Source organism: Crocuta crocuta, unplaced genomic scaffold (assembly GCF_008692635.1).
Source record: "Crocuta crocuta isolate KB4526 unplaced genomic scaffold, BGI_CrCroc_1.0 scaffold229, whole genome shotgun sequence".
Classification (NCBI taxonomy): domain Eukaryota; kingdom Metazoa; phylum Chordata; class Mammalia; order Carnivora; family Hyaenidae; genus Crocuta; species Crocuta crocuta.
Window position 1 is genome coordinate 11458095 of NW_027536464.1, and position 22411 is coordinate 11480505.

Here is a 22411-nt window from a genome sequence, read left to right on the forward strand (position 1 = left end):
AACCAAGTACTCAAGGTTACCTCTCCGGTGGTTAGTCATGTTGATAGCAGGAACCCCAGATATGAGGATATGATAGGCTGAGAAGGGCCGTCCCCCATGTGACTTCTCCTTAAGACACATAACCTCAGTCTAAGCACGAGGAGAAACATCAGACAAACCCAACTGAGGGACATTCTGCAGGCTACCTGGCTGGTGTCCCTCAAGATCGTCAAGGTCATAGGAAGTGAGAAAAGATGGAGAAGCTGCCACAGGCCAGAAGAGGCCAAGGAGACCTGACAACTAAATATACCGTTGGATCCTAGTACAGAAAAAGGGGATTACTGGGAAAACCGGTCAAGTCCAAACGAAACCTGCAATTCAGTTAATAGTAATGCACCATCCTGTAAATGGTCCCTTCATTTTGACAACTGTACTGCGATAACATAAGATGTTAACATTAGGGGAATTGAATTGTCTCTATTATCTTGGTAACTTTTCTGCAAATGTAAAGTTCCAAAATAAAAAGGTTACTAAAAATTAAAATGGCAGAGTGGAGGGGCACCGAGATAGACCAGCTGAGTTGGAGGACATTGCCGAGGAGCACAGGATGGCCAGACATCATGGCCAGGCCAGCCGTCGGGGCAGGTGGGATCCTCCAGAGTGAGCCACCCAGGCTGCAGGCAGTAGACGCCAGTGGCTGGTATGTCCCACTGCAGTCTCCCACCTTGGCCCAGCCTGCCTGATGTCTCACTGTGAAGCAGACAACCATGACATCTCTGTGTGGGGGGTAAAAGTGTCCAGCCCAGCACCCTCATGGCACAGACGAGCCTGACGCCTGGAGGGTTGGGAGCGGGGGGGAGTGACTCGTCCAAGGCCCTGGCAGAGTCAGGATGTGAGCCCATGACTGGTGAAGCGTCTTCTTTCTCCACAGCAATTCTCAGTGATCTGATGATACACCTGCAACAGAATCACGTGGGTGCTGGTGGAAATGCAGCTTCCTGGGCTCCAGCACAGGCATCTCTAGCCATGGGATCTTGTAATCTGTGTCTCTAACCAGCTTTCTGTCATGATGTTCACTAATGTTTAGGGACCAGGGCAACAGAGCAGGGAGCTGTCCAGTGAGTGGTGTCTCCAAGACCGTCTGGCCCCGTTGAAGGGGTGGGACCCTGACTCTGGCTTCTGCCTTCAGTGACCAGTCAGTTGCTGTGTGGTGGTAACTGTGCTCATGGGGCTGGGGCTGCTGAAAGCCAGGAAGAGCAAATCCCACCATGACCACTCTTTAGGGTGAAGGTCATCGTGAGCGGCAGGCAGTTGGGCCAGAACTCTGTGTGCCTCTCGAGGAGGCAGTTTTTTCACCTTGTCAAGCTCAATTTATTATAGTTTAAATATTCTCTACTGTCCTTTTAAAAAAATTTTTTAATGTTTATTTTTGAGAGACAGAGAGACACAGAGCATGAGTGGGGGAGGGGCAGAGAGTGAGGGAGACACAGAATCCTAAGCAGCCTCCAGGCTCTGAGCTGCCAGCACAGAGCCCAACGCGGGGCTCGAACCCATGACATTCAGAAATGTCAGACACAGAAGCCGGGGAACGCAGCTGCCCCCCGAAGGCACACTGGGCCCTGGAGCTTCTGAGAGGACTGTGGAGTCTTAATTTCCCAAGAGGTTTTCATCTTTTTCCTAGCATCTTTGAACTCATGTATGTACATTTTTTATCAGAACTTGCTCCCTCCTCACAGACGGGAAGTCTTATCTTTGGTTCCTTTTTTTTCTGTTGTAAAGCGTGTCCCCCCAACCCCCCATGTCTCAAGACAAGGCCCATGTGTAGGTTCTGTCACCCCAACCAGACATGCCAGGGCCCTCATCTGTCCTAGGCAACAAGAATCCCGAAGTGAGAGACCTCTACCCTCAGAGAGCCCTGGGTTTCGTTTTCCAAGAGCTTGTATACATTTGTCCAGTGAATAAGCCTAGATGATTTTGAATTGGGAACAAAAAAAAAAAAAATACAGTCCTGTAGTATCTGGACATTCTTAGACATAGTCAACCTCTTCTCAGTTTCCATTAGCTGATAGGATGGGTCAATGGAGGTACCTCCAGATTGCTGACCAAATGGCATTTTGGTCAAAGAAATTCTTTAGATCAAGGAAAATCTGGAACCTTCTAAAGCATCATTAAGTGTATGTAAAAGGTATTTGAAAATCATTGCTCATGTCATGAAAATCTCTTGTGATAAAGTGTTGCGGTGGTGATGGAATTTTCAAAGGACTTAAGACAGATTGATCTTAAAAAGAGGAAAATCTTTTAGTATTAAAATTCACATTCATTTGTTTAAAAAAATTCCATGAGCAACCCAAGTGTCAGTCATTAGATGAATGGATAAAGAAGATGTGATATAATATAGAATAGAGTGTTATGGGGCCCCTGGGTGGCTCAGTCGGTTAAGAGTCCGACTTCAGCTCAGGTAATGATGTCGTGGTCCGTGAGTTCGAGCCCCGTGTTGAGCTCTGTGCTGACAGCTCAGAGCCTGGAGCCTGCTTCAGATTCTGTGTCTCCCTCCCTCTCTGCCCTTCCCCTGCTCATGCTCTGTCTCTTTCACTCTCAAAAATGAATAGGTATTTTAAAAATTTGAATATATAATGGAGTGTTGGCCATAAAAAATAAAAGGCTGAGATCTTGCCATTTGTGACAACATGGATGGACCTACAGGGCATTATGCTAAGTGAAATAAGTCAGAGAAAGACAAATACCATATGATTTCACTGATATGTGGAATCTAAAATATAAATGAATAAACAAAAAGCAGAAACAGACCCATAAATACAGAGAACAAATTGATGGTTGCCAGAGGGGAGTGGGGGGTATGGGCAGATGGGTGCTGAGAAGGGGGAGATACAGGCTTCCTGTTACAGAATGAACACATCATGAGCCTAAAAGGCACAGCACAGGGAGCATAGTCGCTATGCAGTAGTGTCGCATGGTGACAGATGGCGGCTCCACTGTGGTGAGCATAGCATTATGTGCCCAGTTGTTGAATCACCATGTCGTACGCCGGGAACTAGTGTAACACGGCATGTCAGCTATACTCGAGTTAGAAAGAAAAGCCTCATGCGCTCGTGATTGCTAATGACAGGTGGACACAGGCTCTCCTTCCTCCTTGCTGCTCCTCCAGCGCACTGAGGGCGAAAGCGCATCAAAAACTGTTTCCCTATCAACACCCTAGAGGAGAAAGCAGGAAACAACCTCCTTGACCTCCACCGCAGCANTCTGTGTATACTATGACTTGATAGTGAACTACCAAGGCTGCCCCTTTGCAGCCGGGCCCATTGCTAAAACTGTACCTTGTCAGCAGAGATCCTAACCCCAGGTCCCTTTAGTGATGCAAGAAAAGTTACTGTTTGCAGTGAGTCTTCTCTAAGGCAGAGGCAGACTTCAGATCCTGTCCCCAAGTCACGATTGAGGCAGTAGTACTGGTCAGGTTTACAGTCTGGTTTGGGATGAGGGAAGACACTCACACACACACACCTCAGATCTGGAGCAGAGTAGAAAGGGGCCTTCCTGGGATGGAGTCCTGACTGTGCCGCTGACCCGGCTGTGTGGCCTTGGCCAGTTAACTTGACATCTCTGAGCCTCAGTTTCTCTGTCTATAAATAGGGAAGTTCCACTTGCAGGCGCAGGTAGAAATAAAAACCACATATACAATATGGATCACGAATGTAACATAAAAGGAAGCCACTCACAGAGGTTGCATAGGGTATGAATCCATTTATGCATGAAAATAAAGGAGTCTCCACCGTTGGAAATCAGGGTTGTGGGTTCTCTTTAGTTGGGAGCAGTGACTTAGAAGGGCACACGCAGACATTGATGAGTGTCAGAAATGTTCTGTATTTTTTTTTAAACATTTATTCATTTTTGAGAGAGAGAGAGAGAGACAGAGCACAAGCTGGGGAGGGGCAGAGAGAGAGGGAGACCCAGGATCTGAAGCGGGCTCCAGGCTGAGCTATCAGCACAGAGCCTGATGCAGGGCTCAAACTCATGAACCATGAGATCATGACCTGAGCTGAAGGCAGATGCTTAACCACTGAGCCACTCAGGTGTCCCAGAAATGTTCTGTATTTTGATCTGATATTGACCCCACATGTTCAGTTCATGAATGGTAATCAAGCTGTGCACTTTTTAAAAAGGAGGAAGAATAAGAAGGGTGAGCATGTAGTAATGGCCCAACAGACGTGCCTTGTCTCCAGAACTTTCTGTTCTAGAAGTCAGACTGCACATTGTCTATCTTGCAAGAAACACTACACCTGACATGGTAGACCCAGCATTTTAGGTTACTTGATCAGCTAACTGAATTATAGCCTATTTATTTTAAGTCTGTTGCAGCCCTAAAGATTTCCAGAATTTACTGACTTCAGGTCAGAGAGACAAAGTAGCCATTGAGTGGGTCTCCATTTCAAAGCTTCTCATTTTGAGATTCCAGATGGGAGTTCAGAACCAAGAAATCCCCACTATGGCTGACTCGATTGGTTGAGGAGTAGAAATGGGAATGTTTTCTCTCTCATCACTTGCAAATGTTACCTTTCTTGGAAACCGTAACGAAGCTTCCACTTGTGCGGAATTATGAGGTTTTAGGTGAACTTCAAACTCTTTTTTAAAAAGATAGAGGGAGAGATATTATAATTAGTGACTCAAAACATAGAGTGGTCCCACGTCCTGAAGTATCTGCCCTTTTCAGAGAACCTTGCCAAATTGTTAGACTAGGAATTCCTTCCAGCCCTGTTGGTGTTTGTCAGTAAATGACTGAGCAACCATCCTTTCTGGAGGCGTTTGGGAAGCTTTGTAATTCATGGGATTTTAATAAAGTCACTTTAAAAGAGAGAATATGGATCTCATGCTGCTGCCCCAATTTGACAATAGAACACTGGTGATTTATTTAGAGGTTTCCTGTTTTTGTTTTTGTTTTTTTTTTAAAGAACAATGGCCTTTTTTAGCTCCCTCATCCTGTGGATATTCCATCCTGTGACGCACATCAGTCTCATTTCACTGGTACAGAGTCGTCTTCAGATCATGGGCAGGATCCGTGAATACCAGCAAATTAAACATCTCTACAGGAATGGCAACCAGGAGGGGAAATGGCCATCAACTCATGGCGCTCCTTTTAGCAGTTCTTTTCTGGGTGAAATTGCCTCTCCTCCCTCAGATGTAAAATACAGAGGTTACTGCATTATACATAAGGGTAGAGAACAAATTTTTTCCATCAAGAACCATGAGTCAATAAATCTTATGACCTCACTACTGGGGCTATAATTGAGCTAAATCATCTTAAACTGGGCACTGTTCCTGAGGTCCTTTGAAGCATGCTCACTGTTCCTTTGAGTAACATCGAGGGCTGACCTCCATTTACAGGGACATGGAAGCGAGGCTCATACATACTAATTCACCAGAGCAGTTCACCAGAGCAGGGCTGTCGCACCCAGTGCTGTAAGATGTCCAGTGCATGGTGTAACTCTGCAGGGGAAAGGTCTTGGCTGGGTCTGTCAGCTTTGCCAGCGACTGAAAAGCCTACCTCTCTCTCTTAATCACCTTTCATTTTGGTATCTGTTTCTTAGAAGGCAAATATTTAGTAAGCAGCAGCTCCTCATTTGATACAAAATGCTGCCAAATGGGCTTCCAGCAGAATTGGGCGCTGTCTTTTAAGAAATCATTTTATTTTGTGTCTTATACCGAGTTAAGTTAGCAATACTAACACGTAGACATGTGACACATGATTCACGATGATGTTAGAGATGAAAAATTATACCAACCAGCACTCATCAGGCACTGACTGCATGTCCGGGGCTCAGCTAAGCATTTTATGTGCCACGTTTTGTTTTTTTTTTCCCCTGCCTCTCAGCACTCCAGCAAAGGAATCCCTCCTTATTCCTAGTTTATGGACAGGGAAGCTAAGGCCACGTGAGGATAAGCAGCTTGCTCAGGGCTGTGTAGCTAAGAGTGGAGGGGTGGGGATTTCATCCCAGGTGGTGAGACCGCACACTCGTGGAAGGGACCCAGCGGTCACCTGGTTGGGTGGCCTCCCCTCACAAAGGAGCCTACTAGAACCTGCGAAATGGAGACTGGCCCAGGATGTCCCCTCCTGTTCCAGGCAGGGCTGGAAACATCTGCTGATGCCCTACGAACATCACATCCTGGGGATGGGGCTGCATTGCCTCCCACCACCCAGCGGAGGCCCGTCCGCGTCTGTGCCAAGTGCTTAACAAATGTGGGGACCTGGCTGGCTCAGCTGGTTGAGCATCCGACTCTTGGTTTCGGCTCAGGTCACGATCTTACAGTTTGTGGGTTTGAGCCCTGCATCAGTGTGGAGCCCGCTTGGGATTCTCTCTCTCTCTCTCTCTCTCTCTCTCTCTCTCTTTCTCTTTCTCCCTCCCCCCACCTCCGTCTCTCTCCACTCCTCCCTCTTCCTCAGGTCTCTCTGTCTCAAAAAAATAAACTTAAAAAGATGAAAGTATATATTGTAAACATTTCTAAGACCCCCTGAGAAAGGCCAGAAATGGTTTTAAGAGTAAATGAAAAGCAGGGGTTGGAAGGCAGAGCTTAGCTGAGACGTGAATGGATAGGAGGGTGGCACTGACCCAAAGCACAGGCTTAAATACCCATAAAACTGAGCCTGATTACAAACTGGGTGTTAATTGTGTTACCGTGACGATCAGCGCCCTCTGCTGGTCCTGGAAAGCTAGGAATTTCACGGGGCCCCTGAGGGGACCTTGTCGTCATATCTGCGGTGACCGCAGAGTCATGTAGAGTTGAGGGCTTTAGGCTGGGTCTTCTTTTCCTGTGTCCAAATGTCACGAGCTCCCCACGTATCCGTGTGGGTTTGAGCGCATGGGGACGGCAAGACGTCAGTGCGGGCGTCGTGGGAAAAATGGGGAGACGTGACCTTTTGTGTGTGTCCCCAACACTCCGTGAGCCAGTTTCCTCACCTGTCAACTTGGGATCCTACAACTGGGAGTGAAAGCTGACTGAAACAGGGCGCCTGAAAAAAGCTCTGCGCGATCGTCGTTCCTTAATGTGAGTCCTCTGCTTGAATACGTGGCACTTCTGTTGGCTCGTCCCCGCGCCCCCCGACTGCCCTGTGCGCACGTCCAAAGTGCACTTGTGCGGGCTGCTCGTTTTCAGAGCTTGGGCCCCAGCAGCCCTACAGCCCCAGCTCTGAGCTCCTCCCTGCCCCTCCCTCCATGGATGCGTCAGCCCTCCGCCTTTTTCCTGTGGCCACTGTGATTTCCTTTGGGAGGCTGAGCACTCTTGCAGCTCCCATGGGCGCATGCGCCGTGGCCCAGACTCCACATGCCACGTCGAGCTTGCCCTTGATCCTGCCCATGGCTGTTCCTCGCGCCCCCCCCCCCGCCCCCAACTGCCACGCTGGAACGGGGGTGTCATGCGCTGGCCTGCGCTCCCAAGTGCAATTAAGAATAGCCTTATTGTTGCAAACAACTGTTGAAGGGAAAGCAGGATTTGGATCTCCTCACATGAAACAGTTTCAAGCAATAAACTAATGGTAATTGGATTCATGAGTTTCTCTGTAATGTCAAGGCGTTTGCCACATTGAAACAAAGACAAATTACTTTTCAGATACATATAGCAAAAGCTGTATCTGGTTACTTTTAATCTTTTTCTTTATAAATTTTGCTTAATGTTTATTTATTTTTGAGAGAGAGAACAGGGGAGGGGCAGAGAGAGAGGGAGACACAGAATTCCAGGCAGGCTCCAGGGTCGGAGCTGTCAGCACAGAGCCCAACGCGGGGCTTGAATCCGTAAACTGTGAGATCGTGACCTAAGTCAAAGTCAAATGCTTAACCAACTGAGCCACGTAGGTGCCCCCAAACTCTTAATAGTATTCATAAACTCTTTACGGTGGAAGTCTTATAAGCCTGTGCTGTGTTTGAATGCCATCCTTAATGAAGGTTGATAAACTGACATATATTACACTACCAAGAAGCCTTGGAGTCAAGTTTAGCCCGAAGTGAGGATGGAGCTAGGCCTGCCTAGTTGACTTTTGGGTCTCCTCGTGAGGGAGGCCCACAGGGTATCCAGGAGGGGCAATTCTCCCAGAGTCTCAAAAGAAAAGAGAACCAGATAAGAGTAAACAACAACAAAATGGGGGGGAAAAAAAGGAGTTACCTTTTGACTGCCTTTTCAAAATTTCTCATCGTCTGACAGCTGAAATTCCTGTCATGAACCGAGTAGACAGACTTTTTTTGAGATGTGATTGATGTATAGCATTGTGTAAATGTAAGGTGTACAGGGGCGCCTGGGTGGCTCAGTCAGTTGAGCATCTGACTTCAGCTCAGGTCATGATCTCACAGTTCATGAGTTGGAGTCCTGCGTGGAGCTCTGAGCTGACAGCTCAGAGCCTGGAAACTGCTTCGGATTCTGGGTCTCCCTCTCTCTGCCTCTCCCCCACTCACACTCGGTCTTTCTCCCTCAAAAATAAATAAACATTAAAAAAAAAAAACAAGGTGCACAACACGTTGGTTTAATACATTTATATATTGCTATATGATTACTGCCGCAGCATCAGCCGACCTTTTTATTATGTCACCTATTTATCAGTTCTTTTTTGTGTGGGGAACAGTTGATTTAGCCTCTTATCAACTTGGGAGTTTCTAATACAGTAATACTGACTGCAGACTGCAGTCACAGTGCTGGGCATTAGCACTCCAGGATTTATTTATCTTCTTGCTACAAGTTTGTAGCCCTTAAACAGAATCTCCTCACTTCCTCCACCACCACCCCCTCCACCCCTCACCCTTGGTAACTGCCATTTACTCTCTGTTTTTTTTTTCAAATTTATTTTTTAGCATTTTTAAAATTATTGAGAGAGAGAGAGACACAGCATGAGCATAGGAGGGGCAGAGAAGGGGGGGAGACAGAATCCGAAGCAGGCTCCAGGCTCTGAGCTGTCAGCACAGAGCCCGATGCGGGGCTCGAACCCAGGAGTGGTGAGATCATGACCTGAGCCGAAGTCGGACACTCAACAGACTGAGCCACCCAGGCGCCCCGTACTCTCTGTTTTTATGAGTTCAGTCTTTTAGATTTGACATGTAAGTGACATCATACAGCGTTTGTCTTCCTTTGTGAGCAGCTTAACTTAGTTTCACACTGCTCTCTCTCCAGCTCTTTTTTTTTTTTTTTTATCTTCGTCTTAACAGCATTCATATCAATGTAGATTACCTGGGAACACCTCTGAAAAGGTACCAGTCTTGGCGAATGAGTAGAAACCCTTTTTCAGTGATGATTTTCATGGTCCTCCAGATGACTTTTAAGGTGTTAAGCCTGCATTTTTGTCTGCCCTCCCAGATAATTGGTCAGCATGGTCACTGGGTCCCTGCTGTGTGGCCCTGGATGCTCAGATGCTCGGTGGTGTTTGTATGTTTCAAGCAGGCTTGATTCTCACTGGCTGGGGTGCAGGGGGGGAGGGGGAGTGTTGCGGGTGGCAGCTGGGCAGAGGCAGGGAGAGAGGGCTACCCAAAGGCTGAAAAGAGAAATCAACCAGCATACTTGGTGGGGAAGCTTGAAACAGGGACAAGACACTTCTGCACATAAAAAAATAAAATAAAATAAAATAAAATAAAGCCCTTGAGACACTGTAGAAGCCAGATGATGCAGATTGTGAAGCATGATGGAAGAAAAAATAAAAATGGGGAGATGTGTCAAGAATCTTCAAAAGGATTGGATTAGACTCCTAGGCTGGACCGCACTAAAAGTATTTACTTGATGTTGAAACTTAGTATTGACAGCTCAAGTTGAAATATGTTTGTTACATTTCTGCTTCGTGCTAAAGGGTAGATGACACCCAAGCCATTGTCTTCCCTCCCCCTTGGAAGCCTAGGAAGCAACGCCCTGTGAGTGTCAGAATGACAGATGGGCAGTGTCTGAGTCTCCCTTGTGTTTTCTCACTGCAGGAAACAGCCACCCGGGCCCCTCGCCCTACGGGTTCCGTCTCTCTCCAGAAGAAGAAATGAGGAGGCAGCGGCTTCGCAGGTTTGACAACCAGTGAGGGGGCACCGCACGTTGGGCAAGAGAGTCCAGCCATGTGATTACTGCCCGTGTGGTCCCTCCTTTCCCGAGCCCCTACTTTAAAGGAAAGCGGAGTATAGCATCTTCTCACATCTGCCTCTGCCCATCACCCCGCGGCCCCTGTGGGTCTGTGTCCGCAAGCAGATCGCCTTGTGCTGAAACCACCCTGGTGGAAGCAGCCCACAGCTGTCTGGGAGCGGCCTCATCCTGTGTCGCGGGTGGAGGGTCCATGCCGCCGTGCAGGGACCGGTTTCCACACTCCTTCCACGGGCGGCTGGCTCATTCTGGTTTTGAAGACTGTGACTTTCAGCAGCCTGGAAGATCAGGCCCCCCGCTCTGCCCGCACGCCCAGTGTCAGCCTTGGCGGGAGGAGAGAAGCCCTCCCTCCTCCCGCCACGGTGCCATGATGACTTTCCAGGAAACATGATGCGGCCGTTGTACCAGCTTGCTGTTCCGGTCACCCTGGCCCAGGCGCCTCGGCTCCCTGGGTGCCCATGTCCGGGTGGCATTGACAGCATACTTGATTTGTTCTTCCATGGCTTTGTCTTTAGAGAACCTTGGGCTGCAAAAGTTTGGGTAAGACCCCGGTGGGGGAACCACCTATGCACTCCATTAGATATCAGGTGGCACCCACATTCTGGGCTCACAGTGGCCTCCCCAGTGAGAGAAGAGGTTCCCAGAGACGTGACTCGGGCTCCAGCCAGCAGGCAGCAGCAGGTGCTACTAGCAGAGCAAAGCTCGTTCGGTGGGCTGGTCACTGAGAAAGCTCTCGAGGAAGTATTTTTTTTTTTGCTATAAAAGTGCCTTTAAAATGGCCACTGTAACAGCCACGTGTCCTGACCAGGGGTCCAGGACACCCCCAGCACCCCTCGCTGTTAGAGCCCACAGGCCATCCGCGTCATATAAACTATTTCCTGGTGCTTGTGCTTTGAGAATAAAAAGACACAGTCATATCACTGCTGTCTTATTGTCACTGAGATATTTACCTTTAAAGAGAGTTAAAGCAGCAAAGATCTTCCTATTTTCATTGATATTTTTAGCATTTATATATAGTTTTATGATCACAAGAATAATACATGGGCCTTATATATGCATAAAGCAAACCTCTGAAGGCAGTCTACCCATATGTTAACAGAGGTTATCTTTGGGGGTAGGGCACATACGATTTTGCTTTCTGGTTTTTTACAATTTTATATTGCAGTGTTAAAAAAAATGTGTGTATTGGGGCGCCTGGGTAGCTCAGTCGGTTAAGTGTCCGACTCTCGATTTCGGCTCAGGTTATGATCTCATAGTTGTGAGATCACGCCCTGCATCAGGCTCTGTGCTGAGCACAGAGTCTGCTTGGGATCCTCTCTCTCCCTCTCTATGCCTTTCTCTCTCTCTCTGTCAAATAAAAAAGTGTGTATTTGTATGTATATATATTACTTTTACAACCAGTAAAACTGATTTATATAATAATAAAGCCAGAAATATATAATTAGGAAAATAGACTGAATAAGGACTGTGTCTCCACTGAGAAAATTCATAATAGAAACAAATATAAGTACTTGTACCATTTTAAAATTGATTACATTTTCACTAGGTATACAAGGTTAACATTTTGGGGATATTACTTTTTCAGTTTTTCTTCGTACACATTTGACGAACTTGAAGCACACCAACTATGCAGTTTTGTATCCAGTCCCTAATCCGATTGATCTGTGGGAGGCACTGACCTTGCTTACAAATGAGCTAAGAAAACCCTTGAATCCTGGGAGTGCTCTGACCTGCACAATGACAGCTGGGCTCCGCGGGTTAATTTATAATCAGCGTGAAGCTACATATGGCTTGTTTATTATATGAATTGTGTCTGTGAGTCTGATAGCCTTAAACATGTTAAAGTGTTCAAGTGTCACTTCTCTTGCTCCCAAACTCTATGGATCTGACTCTCATTCTCCCTATTAGCAATAACCTCATTCTTACAGACCGTCTTTTCCTAGCTCTTTGTAAAGGCAGTTCTATGATAACACTGGTGTGTTGCCCTGTTCTTGTTTGTGCACATCTGCTCAAAAACATGTCTTCTGCACGGGGAGCGGGGATTGTGAAGGGCTCTGGGACGAGGGACTGGGTCTTATCTCTGTACTGTCTCTCTCGCCCCTGCCACCACCCAGAGGCTGGTCCTGGCTCCTGGGAGGCACTCATTGAATGTTTTCCCACCAAAGTGCTCTTTCTGTTACACTGAAAGTCCAGCCACTGTGTATGGAAGTGTTTTTCTTCATTGCTGTTGAGTCTGATAGCAGTGGCTCCTTCTTGTATTTGTATTATCAAATAGATACCAAGACACCGGAATCGGATATTGCACGGTAGAAGTCCTATAATGCGCACACCTTCTTTCTTTATGGAATGGAACACCATTCAAATGTAGAGATGTGGGAGAGGTCATTTTAGTTATAAACCAATTACCTTAGCACAACAACGAAGATATTCTGAAAATTAGGATAATTACTTTGTTGTTAATAGACTGGCCTGTGACTAATGCTTCTTATTTTCAGTGTCCCTCTTAATTTTTTTCCTGCAGTAAGGAACCCCCAGAATTATGTCAACACACTGGAATGAGGTTGAGAAAGACAAACAAAAGCAAGTGTAGGAGATGAATTATCTCTCATAGAAGATAAGCAATTTAGGGCTGTTTTTAAGGTTTGGTGTGTAGTTTAGCCTGTAGTGATCTCCTGATTGTCTGTGAAGCATCCGGTTGCCGTACTTCGGCTGTGGGCAGTCAGCCTAGGAGAGCTCTCACGGCAGAGTCTGTCTGTGCTTCCCAAGATGAGGGGATGGCTACAGTTGCTTCCTTGCAATGACCTTGAGCGCGTTCTTTGCCTGTGGTCCCTAAGTTGTACACACTAGTTATAGCTCCCTCCATCCTGGCCGCGGTGCAGGCCAGCAGTGAATGGCAGGGTTTGGTGGGACCGGGGTCAGAGTGTCTACCTGACCCTTGTTCTGCCACTGGGGAGTGGATATATGAGAGATGAGACCCGCCACCCACAACGGACTGTAAGACCACAAGGTGTGGCAGTGCTGGTCTCCTTGTTCCCAGGCTTCTGTTTCTCCTGAGAAGTTCAGTATTCAATAGAGTTGTGTTCAATTAGTCATTTTTATAAAACCTTCTATATACAGTTGTGCCTTTCCCTTCCCATTGGGTATTGCAGTCGTTGCCTGATTTTTTTTTCCCTCCTAGTCTTGTCTTGCATTTTAGAATCACAGTCTCTCTGCTTAGAGGACCTTAAAATTTCTCAATTCATTGCTCTGCGAGACTTAAAATACCTCTCCACTCAGCTCTACATCATTCTGGCCGTTAATCTTCCAAAATGGACTCTTGTGATGGCCAGTTGTCATCTCAGTACCCTTTATTGTCTCTTTGTTGCCAAAGTATGAAGGTCAGGCTCCTCAGCCTTGACCGTGAGGCCCCATCCAGCCTCTCGACCTCATCCCCACTTTTCCATAACAGAGTCTGCTCTCCCACTCACTGGTCTCCCTGTCTAAGGCATGAGCTTACCCTGTGACCTCCCTGTGATGTGCTTTTATGTAGGACAGTCTTTTCCTCTCGCTCAGCCCATCCAGCCCTTCCCTGTCCTGCCCCCACATACCGTAGCCCAGATCCACTACTCTTGTTGGCTGTGTTCACAGTCCTCTTGCAATTTCTAGGTATCCTGCAGTGAAAGAATGCCTTTTCTCTCTAGATTGTAAGCCTCATGAGGCAGGGACCATGACCGTTTCTGTGTATCACCTCACAGTACCTCCAACAGTGTCTGTAGCATCAGAACCAATAAATGCCTGTGTTTTGAAACAGAGAGAGCCTCATTTATGCCGTCACCGGCAGCACATAGGAAAAGGTGGGGGTGTTGCTAAATGATATTGTTGTGGTTTCTTGAATCACATCAAGAACGGAGTAACTCGAAAGAAAGGATATGCCCATGGGAAGAATTTCAGACCTTTCCAGGCTTCCAAAGGTGGCGTGCCTACTGATCAGAAGGTGGGGAGGGATGACTGCCCTCCTGCATGAGTCTGAAGACACGCCCTCTGTCACTGCACAAAATTCAAGATCCAAGTATATCCAAAAGGCATCCCTGAGGGCTCCCTGTCTATACCACCAAATCCGGCCATTGTACTTTGGCAGGAATGCTTTTGATGTGTCCATGCTAACCTTTATTTCCCCCTTCTGTTGTATTTAGGGGCAGGGGAGAGTGATCTTGACATCTAGTTCAGATGACAGAAACGAGCTGGCAGATTTGAACATAGGATTTATGCTTTATCACGGAAAGCTGAAACGACACTACTAGAAATCATTAAATTTGCTGGTAATACATATTGGTGCTTGGGAAGAGAATGAGGTGATAAGAGAGACTCCTGGAATCTGGGTCCCACACAAGCAAACCCTGCGAAACCACACTCTGCCGCATGGCCCTCTGTAAACTGAACCTGATGCGGGGATGTGGGTCCCTTTTCTGAGCATTGACACCAGCTGCTCAGCCACTAGCCAGGCTTTCTGCCAGGAAGTTGTATCTCTCACTTTATTTCCTTTTAAATACCCTGCGTAGTATCTGGAGGGAAGTGTTAAGAACAAGAACACATCAAACAAAGAAAAGCATGTGACTTCACAGATTCTGGGCATGTATTTGAGGTCCTCAAAAATTAACTGTCTCATTTTAGCCTTGTGATGTTGTCTCTTTACACAACCCCTCCATCAATAATTGAAAATATCCTGCACATCCTGGTAACAGATAAGCATTAAAACCATTGAACAGGGTCTTCAGGACGTCATTAAAGAACAGCGCCAGGGCCAACTTCCCTGCTACTTGAAGAGTGTGGGCCCGGGGCCAGCAGCATCAAGGAGTTGCTGGAAATCCTGACTCCTGCCCCCAGACCACATGAATCATAATGTGCATTGTAACAGGTCCCACGGGTGCATAAATGGACAAATAAGATGTGACATATGTATACAACGGGATATTAGCCACTAGAGAGAAGGAAATCTCGCCATTTGTCACAGCATGGATGGACCTCGAAGACCGAATGCTAGTGGAACAAGAAAGGGACAAATACTGTATGATCTCATGTATGTGTGGAATCCTAAGGAAGAAAAAAATCCAACACAGAAACCAGGGGGTGGGGAGGATGGAGAGATGTGGGTCAAAGGGTTCAAGCTTCCGGTTAGAAGACAAATGAATTCTGGGTATCTAACATACGGCATAGTGACTATAGTTAATAACTGTATTCTTTACTGAAATTTGCTAAGACAGTGGATCTTAATGGTTCCCGCCACTAGGGAAACATAAATAAGGATATGGACATGGAAGAGGAAAAAAAAAGAGAGAGAGAACTGGTCTCCAGTAGTTGATAGGCACCGAAATCCGTCTCAGATTCCCGTGTGCACAAATGCATGTGAGAGGATCATCGCTTATCTGCCGGGTATTCTGACACCGTCCCATCCTGCCTGGGAACCAGGCATCTTGTTTTCATTTTGGACCCTGAGGCTCAGAAAGGTGACACAAGGGGCGCGGGGTCAGCAGCCAGGACCTGATATCACCGCCCACTGTTACTGTCTCGGGGAGCAGGAAAGAGAGGGGCTGACCTCAGCAGAAAGAAGTTTGAGGGAAAGAATGTACCTGCAACCACGCACCTGCACACAAGGTACCAATCCCAAGTGCTTGTGTGCGGCAGCTGTGGGGGGTCAGAAATGGACCGGCTGAAAATCCCAGATGCTCAAGGTGCCAGGGACTCCCCGTTTATCACAAGAGCAGAACAATCAGCAGATCCACCCTGCTCACACTGTCACGGTGGGCTGTCCCCATTTCTTATGCGTGTTATGAGCAGACAGATTGCTTTTCGACCAGAAGCACTTTTCACTCCTCTTTTTTACGTTACTTTTCCAGACAAATAGATGAAAATGATGGCTGGTTGAGAATGTCATGGTTAGCCAATAAAACTATACACACTAGGTATTTTGCCATTGAAGATGCAAGCCATTCCCCAAACTGATGCATGACAGGAAGTGCCTTTGCTGGCAAATGGGAGAATAACGACATTCAAGTTGGCCTGGTGCCACCATGACCGAGCCTCCAGATAAGGGCCTCCCAATACTTCTTCCTCCAACTCAGAGCGGTTCTCCTGAACAGCTGACCTTGAATGGACATTAAGGAGCTCCAGAGGCCTAGCTGATCTTCAGTTGACCCTGAGGCATATGCTTTCTGGGTCCCCCCGACAAATCACTCTGTCCTCATGGGTTCCCCGCCTTCGTCTCTCTGAGAACAGGTTACAACGGTCTCCAAACTGAGCCGGGTAGATTGTCTGGGGACCTGGGGCTTTGCAGTGAGGGCAGTTCAGGACCTCAGGGTGACATCTACATTGCGCCCTCCATTGTCTAGCCAACCCACAAATGGGGAAGATCGTGGGAGGCGATGGTGTAACAGGTAAGAGCATAATCTTTAGTGACAGACCAGGGTCCAAGTTCTACGGGGTGCTGACTATGACATTGAGCAAATTACTCTCCCTAAACTTCAGTCTTCTCACCCATAAAATAGGATAGTTCAGAGGATGAGAGGGAACACATTTAACAGGGTTAACACAGCCCCTGTCACTTAGTAGGTCCTCAAGAAATGCTATTTCTCTATCAGGTGAGAGGCTGGGCCAAATACTCCCACTGAAAAAGGGTAACCGCATGAAAAGTTGTTGACTCTCGATGCCTAACCCCTAACTTCCAGTTCCTGTGGTTTATCAGCAACAGTGCCTTCCTTACACTTTTTATCTCTTTGCGGTTGTATCTCTAACTTTCAATCCTCAGGACAACGCTGTTAAGCAGGTGGTCTCATTCTCCTTCAGCTAATAGGACAACTGAGGCCCGAAGGGTCTGAGTGAGCCCCATGCCAACTGCCCATGCAACTCAACATGGCCTCTGGCTCTGAGGCCTGGCCCCATCCATCTCCATCACCTACCCCGTTGCTGGCCAGCACTTCTCTCGAGCCTCAGAATCCCACCCTTTTCCTCAAAGGGGGCACTTCCCATACTCTGCTGGCTCCACAGTAGAAGCGCGGTACATCAAAAAGCAAACGTACTTTGGCTTGAAAGAGAAGAAATTCACCCAGATAAAACACACAGCTATGTTTGGAGGTCATCACAGAATTTTATATATAATGCACAATAGTATAACTTGTACTACAACACAGATTCAGGTGTCAGTAGCAGACCAAGAATCTTGCAAATGTTCCATGTTGCAAGTCTTTAACTTTACAACCATAGGTTAGAGAAAGGGATGCGATTTATTGGACACATCTCACATTTTTCCCCCTATGAATCATTAAATATTTAAGCACCATAAAATTCAAGCATTTCACATGGATGTGGCAGCCAGCCTTCGTGGTTTAAAATGCATTATGCAGAGTCTTTGGCAGATAATAACAGTGACAATTGCAGAGTACTGATTTTTAATGTCAATTGTTTTGTTCCCTGCAGAACTTCCTGATAATGTCCCTGTAGGAAATTGTGATTTTGAGTGTGTCTGTGCAGGGTGGGGGTTGGGGCAGGAACTTTGAGAACTGAAATAAAAGAACACTCCTGAAGACACAAAGAATGGGTCACATATAAGTAATTGTAATCATTAATTAATATACCCTATGAAAATCATAATATAATTCTACTATGGAAAAAAAGAAATGGTTTTTCTTTGTATTAAATTGTTTTAAATAGAAGATGTGACCAGAATAAATGCACAATGATTTACATGTGCTAAACGTATCATCGAACTTCATTTTCAATACAAGAGTAGGTGTTAAGTCCCACTTTATAAATGAGGAAAGTGAGGCTGGGGGAGTAGGTGGAACTCACCCAGGGTGACACAGCTGGAAAGTGACAGAGTCAGATTCAAACCAACTCCCAAGTCCACATTTCCCTCCTATTCTTGCAACCATACCGAATAAAAGTAACACTCACCAAATTCATTTGGTGAGTGGATAGAAACACAAATCTAATGTAATTTCCTGGAAGACACAGAATGGTTTGCTCTATTACAATCTATAAGAGGCTCAAAATAAAATGTGATAAAATCCAGTTTTAGTGGAGTATTCCATTGACTATTTTCCTAAGCACCAAAAACATGTATACAAACTTCGTAGATGTGATCTTGTACTAGGAAGGTCTTGTATGATGAGGGAATACAGGTTACACCATGAGTTAAGTCTTGTCACATTTCAGTGAAGAGTCTTCTCTCAGCCAAATCCCATGACTCTTAACCATTTCTAAAGTTTCAGTTTTGGAAACGTAAGCTATAGTTCAGGAGGGGATAATGGTCAAAGCTTAGCAATTGGCTTTCTGTCGATAACTGTGATGAGGAGAGTGTGGGTGTGCAGATATATTGTCAAATTCAAATATTTTGAAATAAGACATGGTTTATACTTGTTACCATTTTGTCCAGGAGAAGCCTACATGCAAGGATCTAACGCCAAATGATACATATTGAACTGTCATCGAAAAAGGAATCGTCAGTAGTGTGCTCTGTCTAGGCACTGCACATACAAAGTGGAGGAAAGCATGGTGATGCCCTTGAGGGGCCTGCACTTTAGCAGGCGCATGTAGGAAGAGTGAGGAGAACTTACAGGATCGAGGAGGGAACGTGGGAGTGGCCACGCCCATTTGTTGTACTGCGGGGAGTAGAAGGGAGTCCAAATCTCCCTGGAGAAATTCACACATGCCTCTCCCCTCCGGCTAATTGAAGTTCATCCACACAGGAGTCATTGAATGAGTTTTAAGCCAAACAACAAAATCAAGTCTGCATCTCGGAGAAGCGACTGGGATTTGGCAGTAGAGGCATCAGTTGGGACATGTTTACCATCAAAAGTGAGGGTCAACGCCAATGACTATGTTATGGTGCCATGAGGCCAGAGGGGAAGGTAGCAAACCACACAGGAAGTGATGACTGAGCTTAGATGTGGGAAATGCAGGTGGAGAAGGAATGAGCCACCACTCAGAGCATGGAGGCCTGGGTCCCTGGATACCTGCACAGACGGGGCTCCACTCACTGAGAATAAAAACCCAGGAGAAAACATCCCATCCTCCGCTGTGTGACCCAGAGCCATTCCCATTGGATCATCTAGATGCATTCCAACCCAGGTCGGGGAGGGAGGCTACTGGGAAGGAAATTTTGATAAGGATAATCACCAGTCATGGATTAGGACCACCATAAAGCTTCATTCTTCCTTCACAGAGAAAGGATATTTCAAAGTACACTGATACATAACCAGGTGAAGCACGTCTTCTAGTCCAAGGAGTTATTTTTTTTCCACTGTTTTGCCCTTTAGACCAGTTAAAAGAATTTTTCAAAATCGGAAGGCAGAAATGGGATGCATTTAGAGAGGGGTGCTTGCTATATTGGTATTTGGAACAATCAGTACCATCCCAGGGTCACTGTGCAGTAAACTGCCCACTTACAATTCAGCCTGTTTTTTAAACATTTGTTTGGCAAGCTTATTAAGATAATATCCTAACATATTTAAAATGCTTCGGCAAGCAAGGTACCTTTCTTATGTTCTATTTATCACCCCTATCTCTTCCCAGAAAACGTTTTCAGACCAAATTCATGAAGAACAAGATGAAATTTTGGAAGGTCTGCTGTTTGGGGACATATAATAAAACTTTGGAAACAGAAAAGTGTAATTATCAACGGGGGGGGGGGAATTGCCTTCAATTTCAGGTGCTCAGAAATATTCAACATGCCACAGCATGATTAAAAACAATCAATGGGACAAAGGAACTAGGAAATATTTCTGGCTTCCATCTTAAAGTGGACCTTCTTTTTTTCCTTTCTACCATAAAGTATTAAAACAAATCGCCATCCTGGGAGTAGCCCACAGCAAGACTCATTTGAAATATGTTCTGCATATAAGAGCTCACTGGTAATCAATGTTTGGCAAGGAAAACATCTCTTCTAAACAAAATCTTAATTGAGTTTTTCTTCTCTCAATTATTTTAAGTGCGTTGAAACTAAGCACGAAAATGAGCATCCCTTTCTCATGAGAAATTTCTTCAGTTTCTTTTCTCATATGACATGTTTTTAAATGAGAAAGGCAGATTTCTTCTCATTTATTTCCAACAAGCCTTTTGATTTTTAGGATTGGACCACTGAATCCCTATAGAATAGGCAACCGTATCCTTTGCTATTCAGAAAACTATTCATTATAAATGGACATATCTCCTAAAATTTGTGGAAAATATTAATGCCAAATATCAAACTGCTGCCTTGGTATATAATACTGACATAAGATAGAAGAATGTTTTGAAAACTGGGAAAACAGGAAGCTTCTGCAAACGCCAGCAACAGGAACATAAAATGCAGTCTCTAGATTGTTTTTGGTTTCTTTTAAAATAGCACCGTATATTCCTGGTGGGGCGACCCATGGCTTCAGTGAATCTTCTTACCTAAGTTTAATTAACCCGGCCCTTCATTTTCCTCCAAGTGCATAATGATGGCTCTGTCACTTCCCCGTCTGAAATGCCATTATGTTTTGGAGGAAAAGCGTCCATCGCGGGCTCCGCAGGCACTCCTGAGGAAAGGGCAGGATGCTTTGTGTGAGCTGTGTGCACCGGAGTAAAAGCCCCATGTGGCTTCGGTCCCATTAGCGCGCACACGCCCAAAGACGAACTGGACCCCGACTGGGGAAAATGTCCTCTGTTGGAAGTTCACGCCAATGGGGAGTCAATTTTTGTGAATCACTGCCTCAATATTCATTAAGAGCTTTTAGGCTCCTAATCCCTTATTGAATGTATTTTTTCCCATAAATGCTACTTTTCAAAAGGGTTGCCAAAGTAGGCACTTCCATTCTCTGAAAAATGCAGAAGAGAACATGTTTTATGTTCATCTGTGATGTGTTTATGCTAATGTAGCATCTCCGGAATCCAGCAACTGTGGTCCTTCCTGGCATAATGATTCATTCTGCTTTGAAATGAACTGTTAAACGCTGGCTGTGTGGACTTTCTTTTCTTTTCTTTCTTTTTTCTTTTTCTTTCTTTTCTTTTCTTTTCTTTTTTTTTACATCTCCTTCCTTGGGTCACGGTTTTACAGTTATTTAAAGCACATGGGAAAAGAGATGACAGAGGAAATCATTTTGAAATGTTGGAAATCTCTACTTTCTGGTTTCATTTGGTGGCCTATTTATTTTTTTACTATAAAATTCCACCCTGAAGCCCACTCTGTTATAGAGTAATTGATTTCACTTCTTGGAGGTGCTATTAACCAATGAATGAAATTTTCAATAATGTCATTTGTAATCTGGCCTTTATCATCTCTCTGCCTTCCTGTGAATTAGCATAAATTTAAACAAAGCCAGCTCTTCCGTCGTCCTCAAACACATACGAATATCTGGGTTCCATCTAGCTGGGTAGGTCTGAACCAGTCCATACGGGTAGCATTTACTTAATCTGTCCTGAACAGAGGAAAGAATGACAGATGGTGGGAAAAACCACATCGAAACAGTAGAAACAGCTGAAGCTGGAGTCTGAAATGAGCACCATCCATCTCTTAGCACAGGCCGGGTGCCCCTGGGTCCCCAAGGGCGTTTCTCGTGGCGACGTGGTGGCGGGGTGTGGGTCCTCTAGCTGTATTTCATGCAGACCTGGCACCTGCTGATTCTTTGCCGCTGGGCCTGGCTTTCTTTTAAGGTGTCTGGCGACGGCACCAAGGAAAACTGCAGGTCTGGCCTCACCGTTGTCAGCCAGAAGCTATACTCGTTTGCAAAAAAGTGGCACGTTCCCTGGCGGCCTTGGCATTCGAGGAACGGCGCCGCTCGGAAATCCTCCAGGCAGCTGCCAGGCGACATGAGGGCCTGCCCGCCTCCTTGGTCCCCCGCCCCTGTGTGCTACCAGGACAACAAAGACACAGTTAGGGCTCGGATGCATGCAGACGACCCCAGACCCGGTCAGCCACATGCAGAGGCCGGGTCCTAACTTGACATTTCCCCCCAAAATCATCCCAAGTAGAACACACTGTGATCTGCGGAGGCAAGGAGGACGTGTTGATGCGCACACCAGGCTGAACCACCCTCCTCAGAGGGCCGGAGCCAACCCAGCTACCGAACCCTAGCAAAATCGTCGAAACATGGTCGGCTATAATAAAAAATGGCCAGGGCACCTGGGTGGCTCAGTCGGTTAAGCGTCTGACTTCAGCTCAGGTCATGATCTCACGGTTTACAAATTTGAGCCCCACGTCAGGCTCTGTGCTGACAGCTTAGATCCTGGAGCCTGTTTTGGATTCTGTGTCTCCCTCTTTGTCCCTCCCCTGCTCATTCTCTGTCTCTCTCAAAAAAAAAAAAAAAAAAAAAAAAAAAAAAAAAAAAAGAATGGCCAG

The 22411-nt window shown here is 46.1% G+C and overlaps 2 protein-coding genes across 3 annotated transcripts in view; one reads left to right on the forward strand and one right to left on the reverse strand.

The window, feature by feature from the left end:
• Positions 1 to 13869, forward strand: part of RHBDD1 (rhomboid domain containing 1) — a 129761-nt gene extending 115892 nt beyond the window's left edge. Inside the window, exons 7-8 of one of the 2 annotated variants that reach the window (XM_077748616.1) lie at positions 9930 to 10008; positions 11666 to 13869. In XM_077748616.1, the coding sequence (XP_077604742.1) occupies positions 9930 to 10008; positions 11666 to 11732 (146 nt within the window). In that variant the 3' untranslated portion in view covers positions 11733 to 13869. Of the gene's footprint in view, positions 1 to 9929 lie in introns of both variants that reach the window. The other variant, XM_077748617.1, reaches the window with a different exon arrangement.
• Positions 13870 to 21659: 7790 nt separating this feature from the next.
• Positions 21660 to 22411, reverse strand: part of LOC144218640 (uncharacterized) — a gene marked incomplete at its 5' end in the record, with an annotated part of 29715 nt that continues 28963 nt past the window's right edge. Inside the window, one exon of the mRNA XM_077748577.1 lies at positions 21660 to 21923. Coding sequence (XP_077604703.1) covers positions 21660 to 21923 — 264 coding nt within the window. The remainder of the gene's footprint in view (positions 21924 to 22411) is intronic.